This window comes from Drosophila takahashii, chromosome 3R, assembly GCF_030179915.1.
Source record: "Drosophila takahashii strain IR98-3 E-12201 chromosome 3R, DtakHiC1v2, whole genome shotgun sequence".
Taxonomy (NCBI): domain Eukaryota; kingdom Metazoa; phylum Arthropoda; class Insecta; order Diptera; family Drosophilidae; genus Drosophila; species Drosophila takahashii.
Genome location: NC_091681.1, coordinates 6,518,613 through 6,541,017, shown reverse-complemented (window position 1 = coordinate 6,541,017; position 22,405 = coordinate 6,518,613). Strand labels below are relative to the sequence as shown.

The 22,405-nt window shown below is 40.2% G+C and overlaps 2 protein-coding genes across 12 annotated transcripts; one reads left to right on the top strand and one right to left on the bottom strand.

Annotated features, from left to right (window-relative positions):
- Nucleotides 1–1,025: 1,025 nt before the first annotated feature.
- On the top strand, nt 1,026–6,857 carry LOC108069705 (zinc finger matrin-type protein CG9776). Of its 2 annotated transcripts, XM_017159906.3 has the most exons (7): nt 1,026–1,812; nt 1,873–2,040; nt 2,584–2,771; nt 2,852–3,523; nt 4,421–4,569; nt 4,629–6,532; nt 6,694–6,857. In XM_017159906.3, exons 1-7 carry the CDS (start codon nt 1,128–1,130, stop codon nt 6,702–6,704), a joined length of 3,777 nt encoding a protein of 1,258 aa, XP_017015395.2. In that variant the 5' UTR covers nt 1,026–1,127; the 3' UTR covers nt 6,705–6,857. The 2 variants fall into 2 exon arrangements, with proteins under 2 accessions (XP_017015395.2, XP_017015397.2); XM_017159908.3 differs by lacking the exons at nt 1,026–1,812; nt 1,873–2,040; nt 2,584–2,771 and having other exon boundaries at nt 3,024–3,164; nt 3,230–3,523.
- A 106-nt stretch (nt 6,858–6,963) lies between these two features.
- On the bottom strand, nt 6,964–19,000 carry LOC108069706 (uncharacterized). Of its 10 annotated transcripts, none has more exons than XM_017159910.3 (10): nt 18,673–19,000; nt 15,967–16,168; nt 11,572–11,969; nt 11,295–11,500; nt 11,028–11,239; nt 10,648–10,821; nt 10,486–10,570; nt 10,320–10,401; nt 9,658–10,259; nt 6,964–9,446 (listed from the first exon to the last, which is right to left on the bottom strand). In XM_017159910.3, the coding sequence occupies exons 2-10, from the start codon at nt 16,139–16,141 to the stop codon at nt 9,308–9,310; spliced, it is 2,073 nt and encodes a 690-aa protein (XP_017015399.2). In that variant the 5' UTR covers nt 16,142–16,168; nt 18,673–19,000; the 3' UTR covers nt 6,964–9,307. The 10 variants fall into 10 exon arrangements, with proteins under 10 accessions (XP_017015399.2, XP_017015398.2, XP_017015401.2 ...); XM_017159909.3 differs by having other exon boundaries at nt 18,677–19,000; XM_017159912.3 differs by having other exon boundaries at nt 9,686–10,259; nt 18,677–19,000.
- Between the last annotated feature and the right edge of the window lie 3,405 nt (nt 19,001–22,405).

Here is a 22,405-nt window from a genome sequence, read left to right as displayed (position 1 = left end):
GTTGATATCTCGGAAACTACAAAAGCTAGGTTGAGATTTTCCACTCATATTCTTGTGCTTCCTACGCAGCACAAGTTTATTTCAGCCGAGCGCCACGCCCCCTCTAAATTTTATATATCCATCCCCCTCGCACTCCCTTTAGCTGAGTGACGGGTAGTAGATTGTCGGGACACAAAACCGACTATAGCGTTCTTGTTTAAATTGGAAAAATAAGTTTAAAGAGATAAATTTTTGAAACTACAATATTTTTCCGTTATCTAAAAAATATTCTTGCATTTGGTTTCACTGTGCAACATTAATAGGGGGATTCCCTAAACTGTTGAACTGCTGAATTGTTGAATTTTGGTCAGCTGTTAATCAGCTGTTCCATACAATGTCAACTTTCAGAAATTTCAGCAATTGAAATTTGAATTGCTGAAAAGCCAGAGTTGTCACCTTTTTTTAAAAGTCGTGGCAACTCTGTAACATTTTAGTATCACCAGTACGCATTATTTATTTTAAAATCAACTTAGAAAGCATATTTGTGGTCCTTTTTACCTTGGTAACACTTTTAGACAGTAACTAGCAATAATAAATCAAATTTAACATGCTTAAAGTTCCGTGCAATTTTTCAACAAATAACAGCTGTTTGAAAATTCAACAGGAATCATTTTGGGTCGTTCCCTTAATTGCTGAAATTTTCTGTTGAATTTTCAACAAGAAGTTTTTGGTTTTGGACGACTTTTTGTTAGGTTGAGTACTAGCTCTTTCTTATAAAATAAGGTGAACTCTGGGCTTTTACAGCCTCAAGGTTGTTAAATTGCTGTCATTTTTAAAAATTGAATTTGTATGGAACAGCTGACCGAAATTCAATAATTCAACAGATCCCTAGAAAAATTCCAACGATTTCCAACGCACAGACTCTGTGGGAATAGGGTATAAGTAATAGGGTAAGAAAAATTCCCTTTTTTAAAATAATCGATTGTTGATAGCAAAAATTTCTAGAAACATCGATTATATCGAACAATAATCCATTCTTGTTCCAGCTCTATATTCGACTATTTTCCACACGTAATTTCGGAATATACGAGAAAAAAGCGATTTTGACATTGACCTAACGGCAAAAGAGACTCTACCACGGCTTTCTGATGGACGAAGACTCTGCTCTGAAGCAGCCGGTGGTGGACTTGCGTCTGGGCAACGCGGCCGACATTCCCCCGGGTCCACCCGGCGTCGAAGAGAAAAGCGGAAACGAGAAGAGTGACTCGAGGAGCAGTGCATCGGGAAAGGGTATCAAGTCAAGTTCCAGGCGTCGATCTCAATCCCGTGGTCGTTCCGATTCCCGAAACGCCGCCTCGCCCCCAAACACGCGGCGACGGCGCTCCGTGTCCCGCTCACCGACTCCCCCGCGCCGCGGACGTTATGACTCGCCCGACTACGGTCGCTATCCACGACGCCGCTTTGACCGCGACCGTCACCGCTCCCCGGACCGCAGACCTGCCCGTCGAGGGCGCCGCTACGGACGTTCTCGCACACGCAGCGTCTCGCCTCGTCGTGGAGGTCGTTGGTCGCCCAAAAAGAAGCCAGCATCGCCTCCTCTTCCCCCGTCGCAAAGAGTACCGCCTCAGCAAATGCCTCCCGGCTACAATGTCATGGCCCCGCAAATGTACGCTACCTACGGCGCTCCACCCGATGTATATGGCCACCAGTACGGAATGCCGCCTAATGCCTTTCCGCCTCAGGGACCGAGTTACGGCATGCCAGGACCTCCGCCCGAACAGTCTGCTTTTGGAGCCGACTACGGTCCACCCGCAGGCGCTTGGGGCGTAAATGGTGAGCACGAGAGACCAGCATCTTAAATCGCAACCTTATATGGGCCGATCTTCATTGCAGAATATGGCCAGCAGGTCTGGATGACACAGCCCATGGCTGGAATGCAGCCACCTGCTCCGGACGCCCTAGCCCAGCCACATCAGGCTCGCGAAACTCCGCCGGACAAGCAGCTGGAGGATGAGCAGAAAGGGCCAGCGCTTGAAAGCGCAGGTTTGGCGCCACAGGACGGTAAGTGTGGAAATGAATTACGATGTGGTCCCTACGAACATTCACATGCAAACCTCTCACATTATGTTTTATTACTGTTGTCATGATTACTTGTACTTGTAACTTAAATGCGCGCTAAAGACTCGCAAACCAGAAATTACCAAAAGTCTAGGGTAAAGATCAGATCAATCCGAATCTAGCCGTACACGCGCAGCACGAACGAACAAAGACCGTCCCAAGCGAGGGTCTGGGAATGCCAATTCGTTGACAATAAAACACGCAGTATTGCAGTTCTTGTGTGGCGGTAGTCGAAAAACGCATTTCCGCCAATCTGGACGCCCGCCGTCGCCCCAACTGGCACTTCATCCCCATCGAGGACTGGCAGAACAAACAATCACGACGCGGTCAGATCCGTTGCGGCGACTGCATCCGTGTGTAACTAGCCGGTGAAATGCATTTAAGAATGCATTTCTAAATGAAATTTGATCTTTATTTACTTTGGCCAGAATGTGTTTTAATTGGTTCTTCTCTGTTTATCCCCATCTATATACCGCCAATCGGCAGCCGTGGCTCAAGAAGCGGAGAAGCAGAAGGACGAGCTGAAGAAGCAGCGGGCCAACTACGTCAAGAAGGTAACGCTGCTGAAAAAGGAAATGAAAGTGCTTAGGGAGCAGCGTGAAGATCTGGCAGCAGGCGAAGCGCCGCCCTCTCCAACCACAAAGAATTTCATCGAAGAAAACGACCGCCTGCAGGTGAAATAAATCCCAAACGCAAAAATATTTGGTCCTACTAAGTAATGAAGCTTTGTGTAAATTATTTGCTTTGTACATAGGTTCAAATTAAGAAGAAACTAGACACAATCGAAAACGTTATTGACATGCTTAACGGCATAATTGGCTATGAAGACCTAGAAGATGAACCTTCTAAGCCCAAGCTCCACGAGAAGTCTCAGACTGAACAGCAGGGTAGCCGGTCCCACTCCTCAAGCGATAGTTCCGCTGACAGCTCGGACTCCACCTCATCGTCTAGCAGTTCGTCCGATTCATCATCCGATGGCGAGGACGAGATCGGCGGTACTGAGGGTAGTCCTACTAATCGTCTTAAGCACCGCGCCATGAAGTCGATGAAGTCAAATCAGCGACACGGTGAAACGAAGCCAGTACCAACTTCAGCACAAAATTACAACTTTGTGTTTTTCGATCCTGAACAGCATTGGTGCGAGAGTTGTGGCGTTTTTCCAAAGTCCGCACGAGACTATCTGAAGCATTTGCATGCAGAGGAACACATGAATCGCGAGACCATAGAAACTCCCTGGCATGTGGGCATTGACCACGATCCCTTTCCTACATTTGAAAACGCGCCTGCCAAACGCGTCCCTGTGCGGGGCATGCAGTTTCTGGTGCCGGCCAACGCTTGGTTCTGCAAGCTCTGCAGTGTTTGGATTGGAGACTTGCACTGCGCTTCTGCTCATCTCAAGTCCCGGCTACACTCAAACAAATATGAGGTGAGTTGTGCAATAAATTATTTTAAGCAGTAGCTCTTCTAGCAAAACCTATCGTGTTGAAATAGCAACAAAAATACCGCATTATTTCAGCCGAACGAATTCGTTAATAGGGAGTCCAGATCGGTTTGTTGCCTTATTTGGTTATTTTATCTTTAAGAATACAGTCGGACCCAAAAGTATGCGTTGCGAGGTGGTCCATAAACAAATTTAGTTTTTAACATTAAGGTAATATTTTATAAGTTTTATCAGTTTCGACACATAGGACCAAATGAACCAAACCAAAACCAAACAAGAGAGAACCCTATAGTCCGGTGGCCCGACCATCTAATACCCGTCACTCAGCTAAGGGGAGTGCGAAGAAGATTGATATATAAAGTTTTGATTGCATTATTTTTTAATGAATGGTCCGATTTGAAAAATGTCTTCTACATTTCGATAGAATATATTCTAGCTATGAACCCAAGGAACTAAATTGACAAATGACTCTTGCGCACTTAGCACCTAGTGCACCTAGCGCGTTAAAAAACAAATTTGCCTAATTTTTCGATTTTTAACGCGCTAGGTGTACGTCTGCGCAAGAGTCATTTGTCAATTTAGTTCCTTGGGTTCATAGCTACATAATCACTGAAGACTTGATAGTGAAATTTTAATCGGTTCACAAGATATGGCCGTTACAAATAAATTTTGTATGTAAAACTTTAACTCGCTATAATAGGTAAACGCGAGCTAAGCCAGAGAAACCCAAATGGGTTTTAGCTTATTTCGATGAGTTCTTTCCGCCCATGAAATCAGAATTGCGGTTACATTTTATAACCCTAAAAATGTTGCACAGTGTTAGCTTTGTCCTTATTAGCAAAAGTTAACATCAATAATTATTTTACAAACATTTCGTTGTAGCTATTTTTAAGCCAGAGTCCCAACTATGAAATCGAATGGCAGGCAAACCGTGAGCGGGCCATGAATCAACAAAAGGAGCACAATGACTCTAAGAATAAAAAGACCAAGAAAGACGAAGACAAGGCGTCAAAAAAACGCAAGAAAAAGAGGTAAGAATGGAAGGAAAATTTATAGTTCGCTATATAAAATGTTTCCTTTTTACGAACAGCGGTGAGAGAAAGAAAAAGAAGGGTAAGCATGGAAAGAAGAGCAAGCGAAGTACAGTCGACGCCAACAGCACATCGTCATCTTCTGATAGCTCTTCCTCGGAAGATGACAGGGCGCAGCAACCAAAGAAAGGGCGTACCGAGGAGCCATCAAGTGGGCCAGCCGAAAGGGCAAATGTTGCCGCGTCAATACGCGTGACCATGCGGAAACAAGAAAACCCCCAAACATCTGTTAAGTCAGAAGTACCTCTCCAATCTCTAGCTCCGCCGCCGCCTCCAATCATAAAGGATTCTATTAATGCTTCTGGTCGGGGTAAATGGACTTCTGCCAGTGGCGAAGAACTAAAGGAGGATCAAAAAAAGCGGGACGATGCCATGCTGAAGCAATGGAATACCGTTCAGCCTGTAATAAGTGAGAGTGAGAAAAAACTTTTGGAGCAGCTCAAAGGCAGGCTCAAGAATAAAGGAAGTCGAGATTCGGAGGACCGTAAAATAATACCGCATGCAGCATTCGCAAGTGAAGAGAAGTTAAAGCGAGCCGGAGGACGCCGTTCCCGATCCCGTTCCAGATCACGTTCCAAGCGGCGCAGCCACACCCGTAGCATCAGTCGCGGACGGGACCGAGATCGACGAGATCGAGAGCGTGATAGGGACCGTGGTCGCCGGCGTAGGTCGCGAAGCCGTGGCAGGCACTTTTCTCGTTCGCCCTTTAGATCCAGCCGGAGAAGTCGTTCCCGAGAAGGTCGAAGTCGTCGTAGCCGTAGTCGCTCTGCAGAGCGGATAGAACGCCCAGTCGTAAAGCATTCCGAGTTTCGGCCCCGTACGGTTCCCGAACGCAAGCAAACGGATAGTAAGCGCGACAAAAAGGATGCAGAGAGCAAGTCAAAGTCGTCAAAGCCTAGTAGCAATAGTTTACCTGGGGGAAAGAAGCTACCATTTATCGGCAAGATGCCAGTATTTAAAAAGCAGCCAGTTGCAGCTTCCAACTACGAAGCTGTTGCCGTCTACAGCAACGGTTGTTTAGAGGCACCACCTCCACCGCCTCCACCGTTGGGTGGATCAACGGCTCGTCAGCCAGCGCCGACAGCGGCACAGATTCAGATGGCTATGATGGAAGATGCCTTTGGCAATGCTCCTCCATTCCATCCTGATGCGGGTATGATGGTAGATTACGACGAGCTGATGCCAGATCCCGTCCAATTCGCCAACTTGATGACAAATTGTCCGCCTCCACCCCCCCCGGGAGAAGGCTCTGACGGGGAAGCCAATGGTCCAGAGGATAGCGAAAAGCTTGAAAACGAAATCCATGAGAAGGACGTCTTGCCTCCTGGCATTGACGAAGCCGAATCTGATCCGATATCACGATCGATAGACGCAGAGGCTCAACCACGCGACGGCGAACTGCCAAAAGACCTGGCCGAAGCCCTTGACATAATATTTCCTAGCGAAGGAGCGGCACTAGAGGCATCAAATGAAAGCAGTGGAAAAAAAAGTGAGCCTCAGACTATAACCACTATCGTTGAAGATGATGCAGTGCTTAGTGAGCATAATCTTCAAGACCTGGCCAAGCAGGGTATTCATCTCGTGACCATTGATGAGACGGAAGCGTCTAATAATTCTACAATACGAATTTCCAAAAAGGATGAGGATTCGCAGATTCTAAATGGAAAAAATGGAGCCAACTTAAAACAGATTGACGCAGAGGATATCCCAATGCCAAGTTCCCCCCCAGCCTCTCCTCCAGTCGACGATGAGATGAAAAGCAAAGCCCTCAAAAAGCAAGCAGGCATCTCAAGCATACCACAGCCGCCGGTATCGCCTTCAGACAGTGAGAAGATTCGGCGGCAGGCGGAACTCGATGAGTTAGCCATGCTTGGGATCGACAGCAGTGACATGGCGGCACAATGTATGTAGAACAGCTCTTTTGTCACTTTAATCATCACATCAAATGAATCCCATTTTTTAAACACCAACCATTTCATCAATTATAACATAGTTAATCTCTTATATTTTAAAGTTTAAATAGATTTAAAATGATTTTTTCCATACATGTATCCAAACTCATAGATGCGTTGTAAGATTTGAGTTGACTTGGCCGCAGCAGACGGCAGCAGTGACGCCGCCTACGCAGTCGGACGGATCAAATGACAAGTCGAGCCCATAAAAAATGGAAACGTTTTAGAATTTAGTTTGACCACTACGTAAGAGTGTCTATGTGACGAAATGTTTTAAATAAATGCGCATATATGTATGTAATATATTTATGATGTATTCTATTAATGGTATATTGTATAAAACCGCTTTATTTTGATCCATTCTTTAAACGCAATACAATAGTTTTTAGTAATTATATATTTACAAATATAATATATTTCTGTTCAATGAAATGGCACTTAACAAAAATAGTTAACAGCTACACTTTCTAGGTTAACTTACTACTACTACTTCACTTATCCGAGTAAAAAATATTTTCCTAATACTAGATTTTGATCATTTCATTAGGTACAAGATTTCTCAGTTTAAAGTTCTTAAAAGCAGATAATGCAATACATCTTTGTTAAAAAACTGATAACGTATTTTATGATTACCATATTCTTCATCGAATGTTAGAAACAGAACTTATTTTTAGTAAACAAATAATTTGTTCGCAATCTGAATACATAATCGAATTTAGCTCAAGTTTGAAAAATGGATTAAATTAAATAACACTAAAAAATTAATGTTTTTTATTAACCTCAATGGATTTCGAAAAATCGTATTATCTTCGAATCCCAAAGTTAAACTCTGTTTGTGAAAAAGGACCTCAAAATTGACAAAATGCTTTTTTTGGTCAACATTGAACCTATTTTAATGGCAAAGAGATTCAAAATCAAAATAATTTAAATTTCTTTACGTAAAGTTCTGCACGATAAAAATTTTATATACCCATTTCCCTCGCACCTTTAGCTGAGTAACGGGTATCTGATAGCACAGGTCGACAAAATAAGGACAGTTTTTTGGCCCAGGACTAAACTCTACAAAACCTGATAAGATTTTAGCTGTAGATTACTACCTCCTACGTGGAATTTTTTCATCACGTCACAGTTACTAATAAAAACTAAACTCTTTGTAGCTTATAGCCATAGTTTGGTGGAAATGTCACTTGGAATCTTTAACTTCAACAGTGTCTAACCGCTAAATTGGGCGCCTTCTACTTCTTGAGTTACAATGCATTTTACTAAGATCACCTTTTGTTCTTTTTTCTGTCTGTAGTATCCTGATACGATTCTAGTTTCAACAAGGAAAATATGAGGCTACTATAGATGAAAAAAGTGACAAAACTAACCTTAGTAAAATACATTGTAGCTAAAATAGTAAAGGTTGCCCAAGTAGGTGATTGGAAACTGTTGAAGTTAAAGGTTCAAAGTACCATTTCCGTAAATTGTGACTCTGGGCTACGAAGGGTTCTTGCTATTAAGCCGCAAAAATTGCCAAAAAATCGAAAACTTGGAACTTTGACCACGGTTTTCTCAAAACCAGGGACCGTAAATAATGATTATCGATGTATTTTTCAAGCAAAAAAATCATCCACTTGGAAAAGCCGTACAAACAAACGAATTATACCAATCGGCTACTATTTGTGTGCTCTATCCATATCCGCAATGATCTTTTACTTCTTGAGTTTTATACATTTTACTCCATTTTAATAATTATTTGTTGAGTTTTTTTCAATCGCTCAAAGAATAATTATTATTATTGTGAGCAAAAAAAATATCGATCAAAAAATAATGATTATTTTTTGAGCGTTATTTTTTCGCTCAAAATATCGCTTAAAGTGGGATATCTCCTTTCTCAGTAGTTTCTTTGGAAAAATGTTTTCGCAGCACTATAAAGTGAACCTCGACGACCTCACAAAACCTCATTTTTAGATTTGAAAAAAAAGTTAAAAAAATAATTTTTTATATATATGGAAGAGCGATATTTTGAGCGAAAAAATAACGCTCAAAAAATAATCATTATTTTTTAATCGATATTTTTTTCGCTCACAATAATAATAATTATTCTTTGAGCGATTGAAAAAAACTCAACAAGTAATTATTAAAATGGAGTACAATTTATAAAAATCAATAAATAATCATTAAATATTGATTTTTATTATATCACTTATAATGATTACGGTCCCTGCTCAAAACTGTGAAGTGATGGAAAGTTTCCAAGTATGAGGTAGTAATCTACAGCTAAAATCCTTTCTAGGTTTTGCAGCGATTAGTCTGGGGCTATTTGTTTGCGTACCTGCGTAGTTCTCTCTTGTTATGCTATTAATGCTTGGGTTGGACTTTCAAAATGTTTTGACATCAAATATGTAACAGAAATCTTGTCGATTGTTAAATAATTTTAAAGTTGGTCAAAAACAGAATTTTGCGTAGGGGAGCTTTTTTTAAACGGCGAATCAAAGCAAATACGATTTGAAAGCATTCATCGAGTTACATTTTTGATGTAATACAGTGTAATTAAATGAGTTGTAATTAACGCAGATTAGCTAATAAATAAGGGTTTATGTACAGGTTATTGAGTTATAAATAATTTTGAAGCGAAAGGTGCAGTGTCGTCGATATTTCCGTCGATCCGGCTGCTATAAGTGAGTGACACGCACTGGTTGTAGCTGGCATTTGGGTTTCGGGCCGGAGGCTAATAGCTAGCTCTATAAGTCTGTAACCGGACCGTCTGCCAAACTGAATTTCGTTGCTAGAGCTGCATCAGATACTGCGCCAGATAGGGTCGAGTTCCACCTTGGCTGGCCTGCCACCTGGGCGTTTAGGTCTTTAACCAATTTTTCAAGGCTATAGTAGTGCCACAGTATAAAGCCAAAAGGACCCGTCGAAAGATAAGAATAGAAATGCAAAATATTTTAGATTTTGTGATTAGTTACCACCGGGTTAAGATAGTTTTTAGTAAACATGTTGGTCAAGAGTAATGTACGAGTAAGTATTGCCTTTAAAAACAGTGCTGAGTTAGTTTGAGAACATAGAACAGAGTATAGACTACACCCACACAATTATACGTTGATTTGCCTCCTTACGTGCGGCGGCCGCTTCACTGAGCTCCCGTTTAAGCTGAGTATGCTCCTTCTTGCGCGGCAGCAGTGGCGGTGGAATTCCCGGGTTGTCTTGATCCGAAATCAGCGCAAATGTGGGTGGACTCCTAACTTTATGTTGTGGTATTTTAGGTGTCAGCGAGTGAACGGTTGAGGTTGAGGGAGTCATCTTTCCGTTGCTCGAAAAAGACTGCCTTTTGGTGCCAGTGAGCGATTGATCATCGCCCTCCTCCTCGTCCGGCTCCAGCAACTGTTCCTCTCCTATTTCGTCATCCTCTTCCAGTGAGTGCGTTGTTTGGGACGGCGTCTGATGCATCGTTCCGTAGTGCAGGTTAAAAGATTGCGCCCGTCTGACTCCGGGAGCTCCGGAGCCACCCCCACTTGGGAATGGCTTTCGGGAACCACGAGCCCTGTCATTTTCGTAGATAATATCATGATGGCTTTGCCGCTGGTTATAGCAACAGGCTAGGGCTTGACGCAGGCATTGGTTTTCGGCCTCCAGATGCGAAAGTCGTTGATTAGTCTCCTTTTTCTCCATTCGCAACTGAATTACATGCGACTATCGTGCAAAAATAAGGAACGTTAAACCTATGTCATGGACATTTAATACTGCACCCACCTTCAGATCATCAATATCTCGCAGAATACGGGCATTGCCCTCGTTTAAGGACCACTGGCGCTCCTCAACCATTGATTTGACTCTGAAAAAAACATATGCATCAACATTTCAGCATAAATATTTTATGTAAAATGTATGTATATATCTCTTAGAATTAACTTCTTACCGACTGAGGAGTGCATCTTCGCGAACGCGTGCGGCCTCTTTCACTTCTCGCACAACATCAGTCATCATTCCTGGAGTGTAGGCGCCTGGAAAAAAAGAATCGGATACAAGTGATTAGCGTCTACGATGTGTGACAAAATTAGGGGTGCCGTCTAGTTTATACCTGAATGAAAGGTGGGCGCCGGGCTGTGGGTCCCTCCCATTCCACCTCCAAATACTAGAGGTTGACTTTGGGTGCTTAATCCGCTTAAGCTATCTCTACGGTGCCGCATGCCCCCCGAGCCGACCCCCGCCCAAAGGTGGCCACTAGGAGCGTGCTTTAAAGCTTCGATATCAACTGTGAGTGTGTTTACGAGTGCAAGAGAGTACATAGAAAGAGGTAATGAGTGGCAACATATTCTAAATTATTGGATAATAGCAAGTAAGTTCGAGTACACGGGAGATTTGTGTAAATAAAACCAAGTTTCAATTGGACAGAATAAGTTTCGAAAGGCATTATCGTGACTGATGAGTAATTTAGCTAGATAAGCTAATCCTACAAACCTTTCGTTTCGTGCAAATTACGGCAGATCTTGGAATTGGTGTCGTGCAATATGTTTATTTGTTCCATTAGGGTCGCGAAAAATTTGTTTTGCTGTGCCAATTCGCAGCCACTGCCATTGTTGTTGCCATTCCGACACTCTGGGGTATTATGACCACTCAACTTTGAGTCATTATCGGAGGGGTTCAAAAGGCACGGATCGCTGAATCGAAAACTTAAATCAAGGAGATTATTAGAAAGTTAACAACGGAATGAATGATTTGACTTACCCTCTGCTGAAGTTTGGATTGCTTCCGCTTCCATCCAGCACATCTGTAGAATTCGGTTCGTGCTCTGAGCCAGCGCCTCCTGCCCCTCCCATTATGTTGACCAGTGGAGGCAAGCTAGCAAACTCCTGGCCACCATCGCCACCGTAGCCATTAAGACTCTGGGGTGGGAATAACATCGGGTATCGATGACTAAGAGAATGCGAATGCTGTACGGAGGGAAATTGCGTTGTGTTGGTGTTTTACACGAAATGCTTTCCTGCTAATAGCTGCTACTCACGCGCTGTATCCCCAAGCTGAAGGGCGTGCCAGGGCCACTACCATATGGCTGTGAACGTTTCGGAAATTCCTGCTGCTTCTGGTACTGTAGTTGCTGTTTAATCTGCTGCTGATTTTGCAGCTGCTGTTGACCTACAAACATTTGCTTGTGAGCTGCTGCTGTGGGCGGTATGAAGTCCAAAAACTCAGATGACGACGACAATTGGGCGTTGGTGGCATCCCGTAAGCAGTTTTCCAGCCAAGCATCAAGATGATCCTTGGAATAGTTAAGATCAGTTCTGTTGGCTTTAGATGAGCTAGGAAGACTAGGAGAGGCCGCCGTCGTTTCGGTTTTAGGGGCTGAAGTAGAAGCTGCTGCGTTGCGCGACTTTAGTTTTTTGCGCTTGGTGGCATCCATAGCTAAAGGAGGAAATGAGTGTTGGGATTAAACCGTAATCAAGGTTTACGACCCTAGCGTTGGAAGGTAATTAGATAGATGAGAAAAATGGCTCACAGCTTTCCATTTTCAGCTTTGACAAACTTCAAACTGCTGCAAAAACGAAAATGACTCACAACCCGAGCTTAACTATTCCACTTCGCTCAGCTCAACACATCTCGACTGAGCCAGAGTTGTCTCGGGTTTGCTAAGTAATTTCAGCTCGCAAAAATGTAGCGGGAGCCGGGGTCTTAAAACGAGTTTCTCTGCTTTGTTAGCGTTTGTTTTTTAGTTGTCAGTTTTGTTTTGGTTTCTGCTAAATAAGTGTTTGGGTTTTAAAATTTGAGCGAAATTGTTTCCTCTTGGGATAAACGGAGCTGTCACTCGATTACGATATTTTGAGGGAAGCCAAAGAAACATTGTACTCTATTGACAGATCCATATTCACTGAGGTACCTGTAAGTAACTTTGCATATTTTCGCCGTCTACAAGCCTATGTTTAAGTGTCAATACTAAGACATCGGATTTTATGCAAAATAGGATTCATAATGTTTGAGTGAAGGACAACAAAATTAAAATAAATTTGAGAACAATTTATCAGGGACCCTAACTGTTATGTATTTTATGTTAAAAATCACATTTTAACAGTTATTTTCGGATTCCTAAATTAAAACTCAAAGAATAACTGTTATTTTTTGAGTTTTATAATAAAAGTTGAGAAATAACCGTTATTCGTCGTGATCAAAAATAAAACTCAAACTTGATTTATGGCAATTTCGTGGGTAAAACAAATTTAAAAAAATATAGTTATACAATATGCACGGCTGTCTTTTTTTTTTTAAAGATTTTTAGTAAGTTATATAAAACTCGGTTAGCATATTTTTTTAATTATTTAATTTTTTTTAAATGTCAAGGAAATAACTGTTATACATAAAAATCAACAAATAACAGTTATTTTTTTCTTTTATTATAAAAATCAAATAAATAAAAATCATTACGGATTTGTAAACTATAATGGCTTAGAAAAATAATGGTGTATTTAAAAAAATTTTTGGACTCTTCTAAGTGCATGATGATAGCTTAGAAAAATAATTTAATTATGAAATAGTGACATTTTCCAGTTTTTATACCCTTGCAGAGAGTATTATGATTTTAGTCAGAAGTTTGCAACGCGGTGAAGGAGACGTTTCCGACCCTACAAAGTGTATATATTTGTGGTCAGCATCACTAGACGAGTTGTATTTAAGGTTCGATCATAACTTGAGTCAATCAAAGCATATGGCCGTATAAGTAAGGGGCTGTCCATATATTACGTAATCACCTAGGGGGGGGGGAGGGGTTCATTGAAATGATTATGTTTGATTACATGGGGAGGGGGGGGGGGGGGGGGGGGTCTTGCACAATGATTACGTAATCATTTTATATACATTTTTTTATTTAAAGAATTTATTTAAAAACTTTTTTCCTTTAATTATATCTACAAACTTAGATAGGAAAGCAGAGAAAACATTTTTTTAGTGGCTGGGCGGCGAAAAAGAAAATGTTTAGTAGTTCAATCACACGAAGGACGCGAAGACCTGGAATGGCTTGACGAAGAGTATGTTGGAGATAATTTCAGCGTAGACGAACCGAATGTGTCATTTATAAACAATATATAAGATTGGGTTGCATCTCCGTTTGAATCCACAGATTAAAACAAAAAAAATTTTATTCTTGGGATTACGTAATCATTGGGGGGGGGGGGTTTGTTTATTGAATGATTACGTTTGATCACCAGGGGGGGGAGGGGTTCAAAAATCACCAAAAACGTGATTACGTAATATATGGACAGCCCCTAATGCGTTCACTAGGGCGGGTCGATTTGTTTGGGGCCGAAAAATGTTATGAATCGTATAGGGGGAACGTAATCTTTTAAGGATTCTAAGCCATATTGGCGAACATACTTATGGTCTAAAATGACGTTTAAAAAAAGATGTTAGTTTATTTGTTAAGACTAAAAACGTAATACGTGCCTTTAGGCACGCAAGTCTTAGAGGGTTAAAGTATGGAGCTGTGCCATACAATCAGTAAGGTATGTTTTTTTTTTGGACCCACGGTTGATTTTATATGATTTTTTTTGTAAGATTGCGGGGGATGCGGGGGCCTTTTTGGCAGCACGTTGTTTTTGATTTTTGTATGCTTCGGCAGTTCGCAGCACTCACGATCGTCAGCAGAAGCAGAGCGAGAGAGTAGTGAGCAGAGAGAGAGTCATTTGAAGCGAAAGAGAGGCGGCCAATTTTTTTTCTGGTTTGAAAATACCTGATCAAAATTTTACTATTTGGATACCAGAACGGATTATCTAATGGATGCAATTCTAAGTCAAAGTGTGTAGCCAACCCATAGAAAGAACAAGGAATTTTTGTCTTGATTTTAAAAATATTTTGGATTGGGTTTCGAGGGGAGAGCAGGGAAAAACTTTCAGTCGTCACATTTGCATGTGAGAAACGCAAACACATCGATAAATTGGCATGTAAATAAGTATGTAATGATTAAATTAGGATAAAATAACGGATCACCCAATGCATGCAATCAAATATTTTGCAAAAATTTAAATTATATTAAAGATTTTCGTCTCCAAAATTACACCCACTGTTTTCATTCAAACGAGTTGGAGCTTTAGGTGCTTTTTTTAATTTTCCTTATTTCCGAAAATATTGTTGATCCCCAGCCGACATTGGGGCACTTCTTTTTTTGTTTACCTATCGATCCTGCGAGCGGATCCGTAAGATAAACTGTAAAAAAGAGTAAGAGTTTTTCTATGCATTCGCTTAGCTAACTAAAACTATATAATTAGGCTACCAGAACGGTGGAGTTAAGGTGGGAATAAGGTGAGGTTAGGGGTTAAGTTGCGATTAAGGAGGTATTAGATAGATTAGGGTAAAAGTAATGTAAGGGAAGGGTGAAAGTGAGAAAGGTAGGGTTCGTTTGGACTTTAGTGAGGATAAGGTTAAGGTGACAAACAAGTTTTAGGCTTAGTACTCAACCCAACAAAAAGTCGTCCAAACCCAACAAAAAGTCGTCCAAAACAAAAAACTTCATATGAAAAACAACGTCAAAAAATTTTGTTTTTGTTTTGGAAGACCTTTTGTTGGGTTGAGTACTAGCCCTTACTAAGGAAAAGTGAAGTTAAAGTAAGTAAGTATAGTAAGGAAAATTTTTTTTCAGGTGAGAAAACAGCATTAAGGTGCTAAAAAGTGTGTCAAGGGTTAGAATAAAATATGTGGCGTTAAGGTGAGGTTATATTAGGGGTAATACGGTGTTAAGGTAAGGTATGTTATGGTTAGAAGGATTAGAATATTAGTGCGTTCTAGGTGGGTTTACTGTTTAGCTAAGGTTACGCGGGATTTTACTCTGATATTAATTTGAATTTGAATATATGAAAAAATCAGCAATAAATGCTTTGCTAATAGTAGCGGACAACGTCACTTCGGGTATTGCTAGTCTTATATAAACAGATAGTTTAATTCATTGATTCCAAATTAATTCTTATTTCAGTATATTTGTTCAATGCTAGATTACGTACAACGACTTTGTATCAACCAAAATTAATTAAGTCGATTACTGAGCGTAAACTTGTTAAACATAGTAATTTGAAAGCACTAAGAGATTGCCACAAAGCAATCAATTACAATGCTATTCGTGCGGTAATTGAAAATTCGGGATTATTTTAGTATTTAAATCGAAAGACGCCAGATCAATATTTTTTTATACATTTAAAACAGCGGTTGGAAGCGTCCTATTAAAACAAATTACTTACACAAATATTAGGCAAAATGTCATTGCATGTGTGTGCCTAACACTCTTAAAATCTGAGTCAACGCGGACTTTAACAAATTTTAATTCGAGAAAAGAGCCTTTGTATTGCGTAACGAATAGTTAACCGGAAGTTTAGGGCTTTTGCTACTAACTAGATACGTATGTATTCATCTATATTTCGTTCACCTCTTTGTGTGCTGTTGAGACCCATACCGGTAATGGCATTCTTCTGGACTCCATTCTCGCTGTTGGTTACTGGCGTTAAGCAAGAGTTGTTGCCACCAATAAAAGGAGACACTTCTTCGGTGGATTCCAATGCTCCGTCGTTTGAATTCATATCCCTTTGACCTGTGGTAGTCATTTATTCGTGAAAATGTTCTTGCTGCTTCTGCAATGAAATCCAACCAAGAACTTATTACTAAAAAAGTTATTTCATTAATGGGATAGGCAGTCGATTATAAATACAACAAGAAAGAACGATCGACTATCAGATACCCGTTACTCAGCTAAAGTAAGTGCGAGTGAGATGGATATATACAATTTTGGTTCTTAATGAATGGTCCGATTTGAAAAATGTCTTCTACATTTCGATAGGTATAAATATACATAACAGAATTTATTTTCTTTTACTTCTCGGAAATCTTTAAAGGTGTGGGCGCCAGACACATTTTAAAATCATTAGTGGGCGATTGTGGGCGTTAGAGGGGGCGTGGCGCTCGGCTGAAATAAACCTGCCCTGCGTAGGAAGCCCAAGAATATGTGTGGGAAATCTCAACCTTCTAGCTTAGTAGTAGTTTCCGAGATCTCAGCGTTCATACGGACAGATGGACAGAAATACGGACTTGGCTAGATCTAATCGACTAGTGATCCTGATCAAGAATATTTATACTTCTACCTGTTACATACGTTTTCACGAATACAGTATACCCTTTTACTCTAGAGTAGCGGGTATAAGAATGTTCCTTTTGGTCTCGATCATTTATTAGAGGCCTGAAATTTATCTGGCAAGAGAGGGTTACACACACACGTTAAAAAAGAGGTAATAGTCTAGAAGAGCGGCCTGAGCACCAAAAACCGCGAAAAAATTACCCTCGATGGACCGCGATTTCTTAGGAATTTACGTGCAGAAGATTATTTGCGGAAATGCATTGTTCTCTTGTAATTGCATTTCAAAGTTGCGTGTTTTGCTATAAAAACAAAGTAGGATTTTCTAGGATTTTGAGGTGTTTTGTGTCATTTTGCTATAAAAAACATATGGGCTTTCCGTTTGTTGTCAAAATAATAAGCGTTCGAAAAAATTCGACAAAAATGTGAAATTGTTTTTATAGCAGGCCAGACCCCACAACCGCGAATTAATATCCTCGGTGGACCGTGATTCCTTAAGAGCTTGGGCGACCATGGATGACCAACATATACATTTTTAAGATGTGTCTTAAGAAATCGCAATCCGAGGAGGATCAACCTTAGTCTTTATCAGTACCTCCTTATACTTGTAACTTATTTGTAATAGTAAATAAAATGCTATATAAAACTATGGTTAATGATTGGACAGTAAATATTTATTTATAAAAAATGCTGGTTAGTGGTACAGATTAAGCCTATTCTTTTTCATTGTCCGTATCGGTGGATTCCTGAAATTTAAGATAGTTAATTGTTAGTATTTAAAAAGAGATGGGAAATGCTAAAAAAGCGCCGGAGGCAAAAAAATTAAAAAAAAAAATCGCGCGATTTTTTTTTTTTAATTTTTTTGCACCTCCAAAATGGCGTACTAATCGGTCTCTTCGCATTGAAAGACAATGTTGCGGGCTTACTGCAGTTGGGACAGTCCTTGCTCTTTAGAACAACTCCATGTCTCTGCAGAAATGCAAACACTTCTTCTTCGTCCATGGCAAGAAAGTCTTTATAAGAAATAGTGCACCCGTTGCAGGAATCCATAGTAAACAAAAATCAAAAGTGCCATTTCTGATTAAGCAACAAAAGCCTACTTGTTTTTTATAGCAAACCCATAAATTCCTAGAAAATGCTACATTGTTTTTATAGCAAAATGACACAAAACACCTCAAAATCCTACTTTGTTTTTATAGCAAAACACGCAACTTTGAAATGCAATTACAAGAGAACCATGCATTTCCGCAAATAATCTTCTGCACGTAAATTCCTAAGAAATCGCGGTCCATCGAGGGTAATTTTTTCGCGGTTTTTGGTGCTCAGGCCGCTCTTCTAGACTATTACCGTCGCACCAAGTGATGAATCTATGCAGTCGAGTTCATCCAAATAAGGCGCAAACCGGTTGCACCCCACAATACTCGCCTCTCTCACTAAAGACGGCTGTATATCGACCTTTGCATTCAACAAATTTTAAAGACATCAATAAAGCGAAACAGCGTTGTCAGTGGAGATGGCGATGGCAAAAGCAACCCCATCCATATCCAAGTCACCGGACGCGATCAATGACTAAATGCACACGCCAACAAAGAGCCGGAGGAGCGAGTCGTTTGGTTGTTGACCCGACCAGTGAACACTGGTTACGAACTCCAAACAAATATTTTTTTTAAATAGTAGATAGAACAAATGAAAATCGTTTGGAAAAGTTAGATTTACAATTTTTAAAGATAGTTGTTGAGATCTTATACAATATTAACATTTTTACTTCTTGAGTAGAGTTTTTGACAAAGTAGATGACCTCGAATTTTCAACTTTCGACTGTGGCCGTGGTGTGTGAAAGACGCTATCGAGTTTCCCAGTCTTACCCCTCCTATTCCCATTGTGTTGCAAGTGTCTGCTGCGAAATGAAAAGCGAAATGTCTCGGAATGACGTCGTTGACGTTGCCTGAACAGTTTTTGCTTAGAGTCGACTGCCTAGGGATTTAGGGATCTCTTAGTCGACGGTACCTACACTTATTTTTCAGAGCTCTTAGGAATCCAGCTTCGTGTGGCTCACTGAGCAATGTTTTCGAAGGTTAAACGCTAAACATATTATCAGAAGAATCTCAATTTGGCACACACAGCACTTATGTACACCTGCACAATGGCATTGGCCATCTAAAGTTTACATGCGTCACGCTCGGGAATTAAATTGTATTCGATTTTCATGGAGCGCGGGGTGTGGTCACGGTTAAGCATTCGCGTATTTGTTTGAAAAACAACCGATAATTAACCGCACAACGGACCAAGCAAATTCGTCAAGGTGTAGAAACCAGTGTTGCCAGATGATTATTTTGCTTTCTCCCTAAAAGATCCAGAGAAACTCTTATTCCTAAATCGATTTTTCCTTTAAAAACATCGATTGCTGCGACATGTACGCCAAATTAACGTCGACGAGTTATCAACGAAAGTGGAACGGTGAAATTTGGAACGATGGGGTCATTTTTATAAATTTTCTCGCTCAGGGGATTCCTTAAATTGTTGAGTTTTGGTCAGCTGTAAATAAGCTGTTCCATACGAAGTCAAGTTTCAGAATTTTCAGCAATTCAACAGCCTCGGGGCTGTTAAAAATTTTGTTGAATCGTTGAAAACCATAGTTGTCACATTTTTTATTAAAAGTCATGGCAACTCTGTAACATTTTAGTATCAACAGAACGCATTATTTATTTAAAAATCAACTTAGAGAGCATATTTGTGGTTCTTTTTACCTTGGTAACAATTTTAGACAGTAACTAGCAATAATACATCAAATCACATCACTTTTCAACAAAAAACAGCTGTTTGAAAATTCAACAGGAAAAATTTTGGGTCGTTCCCCTAATTCTATTGAATTTTCAACAAATCAGCAATTCAATAGTTTAGGGAATACCTGGCTATTTGGGGGCCGAATTAAAAAATGTTTGTTTACTATTCTTTGCGCCGCGTCTAAAATTTGCGTCAAGTTAGCGTCGGTGACTTTAGCGGCGATAGCGAAACGGTGGAATCTGGAACATGGGGCCAATTTTTATTTTTTATTTCTGGGGCTTCTGGGGACCAAATCGAACAATTTAAAATGCAAAATTGTTTAGAATGAAATTATCTATCGATCCATGTAATTCGCGAGTCTGAACAATTTTTGAAAAAATGAAAAAAATGCATTCGAAAAATCAGGTCCCCACGTTTTGGAGAATATCTCCACTCACAGAGCGTGCTTCACAATGCGTGCTGGCTTAGCTTACAGGTCGTCCTTTGAAGGACATATGAGGAAAATTGTATCAAAAAATGATCGTCAGTTTTTGAGAAAATCAGTTAGCAGTGGACCAACCTCTGAATCCGCCCATATCAATGAAAAGGTAATAAAATAAGCTTTATTTCTGCATTGCTATACATATGTTTTCTTTTTTAAATTTTAAAGCTTATATTCACGATAAAAGTAAAAAAAAATAATTTTAATGTGATCTACTGTAAATATTTCGTTTTATTACACCCGTTACTCGTGCAAAAGTATGTAACAGCTAAAAGGAAGCGTTTCCGACCACATAAAGTATATATATTCTTGATCAGGATCACTAGCCGTGTCCGTCTGACTATCTGGATGAACGCCGGGATCTTGGAAACTACAAAAGCTAGAAAGTTGAGATTTCCCACACATATTCTTGGGCTTCCTACGCAGCGCAAGTTTATTTCAGCCGAGCGCCACGCCCCCTCTAACGCCCACAATCGCTCACTAACAATTTTTAAATGTGTCTGGCGCCCACAATTTGTATCTGGATTCAGTACCTGAAAATTTCTGTGATAATAGTTTTAGATTTGTTTGTGTTAATCAGTACGAAGTTCTTGTCAATATTCTTAAAATTAAATCAGACGCAATTGGACTAGACGAAATGAATCCTAAATTCATTAAATTAATACTTCCCAAAATTCTTACATACATAACTCACATTTTTAACACTGCATTTACAACATCCGCATTTCCTGACTGTTGGAAAATCGCAAAAATTATACCAATTATGAAAGCCAACAAGGAATATAGACCTATATCAATTCTACCGTTCTTATCGAAAGCCTTTGAGAACATTATGGCAGCCCAAATAAACGCATATATAGGTGATAATGCTCTACTTAACAACAACCAATCGGGATTCAGAATAAAACGTAGCTGCACCTCGGCAATCCTAAAAATTTCGGAGGATATACGTAAACATGCAGACAAATCCAACGTGACGCTTCTAGTACTTCTTGACTATAGTAAAGCTTTTGACTCTGTTAATCATGATGTTTTGTGTTCAAAATTGAAAACTCAGTTCAATTTTTCAACCACTTCTGTCAAACTTATGACCTCGTACCTAAAAAATCGCCGGCAGTCTGTAGTAATATCTAATGTTTCGTCTTCTCTTGTAGTCCTTAAACGTGGTGTGCCTCAAGGCTCAGTTCTTGGTCCTTTACTGTTTACTCTATATGTCAATGACCTTCCCTGTGTGTTGTCAAATAGTGATGTTCACATGTACGCCGATGATGTCCAGATGTATGTTAGCCGCCCCATTAGTAGAATTAACGAGTGTGTGAATATTTGTAATCGAGAGCTTGATAAAATTAGCAGCTGGGCCAAAGACAATGGCCTTGGTCTAAACCCAACAAAATCTAAATGTCTCGTAATTTATAAAAAGAAAGTAAATATTGTTGACCTGCAGCCATTGTTGATAAACAGCATGCCCATTAAATATGTTGAAAATGCTACAAACTTGGGTATCATATTCAATCACTATGGACGGCAGTCCATGTAGTGACGAAGCGCACCAGGAGAGTGTGCGAAGGCGACTACTATTATATAGCCGCAAAATTGAAAATCTGCTGTGATAGTCCGACCGTAATGAGTAATACACCAATCGAAAGGTATTGCAAAAACTTAAAGGATTGCATACCAAGACTTTAAGAAAATCAATTGGCTTGGGAGAGAGAGCGGTGAAAGTGAAAAAGTGAAAATTTGCCAGCCTAAGTAAAATTTCAAAATATTAGTTCCTAATTATACCCGTTACTCGTAGAGTAAAAGGGTATACTAGATTCGTGCAAAAGTATGTAACAGCTAGAAGGAAGCGTTTCCGACCCCATAAAGTATATATATTCTTGATCAGGGTCACTAGCCGAGTAGATCTAGCCATGTCCGTCTGTCCGTCTGTCCGTCTGTCTGTCTGTCCGTCTGTATGAACGCTGAGATCTCAGAAACAACAAAAGCTAGAAGGTTGAGATTTCCCACACATATTCTTTGGCTTCCTGCGCAGCGCAAGTTTATTTTAGCCGAGCGCCACGCCCCCTCTAACGCCCACAATCGCTCACTAACAATTTTTAAATGTGTCTGGCGCCCACACCTTTAAAGATTTCCGAGAAGAAAAAATGCAATGTTGTTGTGTATATTTATACCTTTCGAAATGTAGAAGACATTTTTCAAATCGGACCATTCATTAAAAAGTCATACGCAATCAAAAAAATGTTATACATCCACCTCCCTCGCACTCTCTTTAGCCGAGTGACGGGTATTAGATAGTCGGGACACCAACCCGACTATAGCGTTCTGTCTTGTTTTTATTTATTTTTAAGATACATCTTTTTTCTAAACTAAGATTTTGTATACTTGTATTTCGAACCAAATTGAAGATAAAGTCTAGAGATTTGTGCGTGTGTGTGCGTGAAAATAAGTCTCGTCCCTCTCAAATATAATAATCAA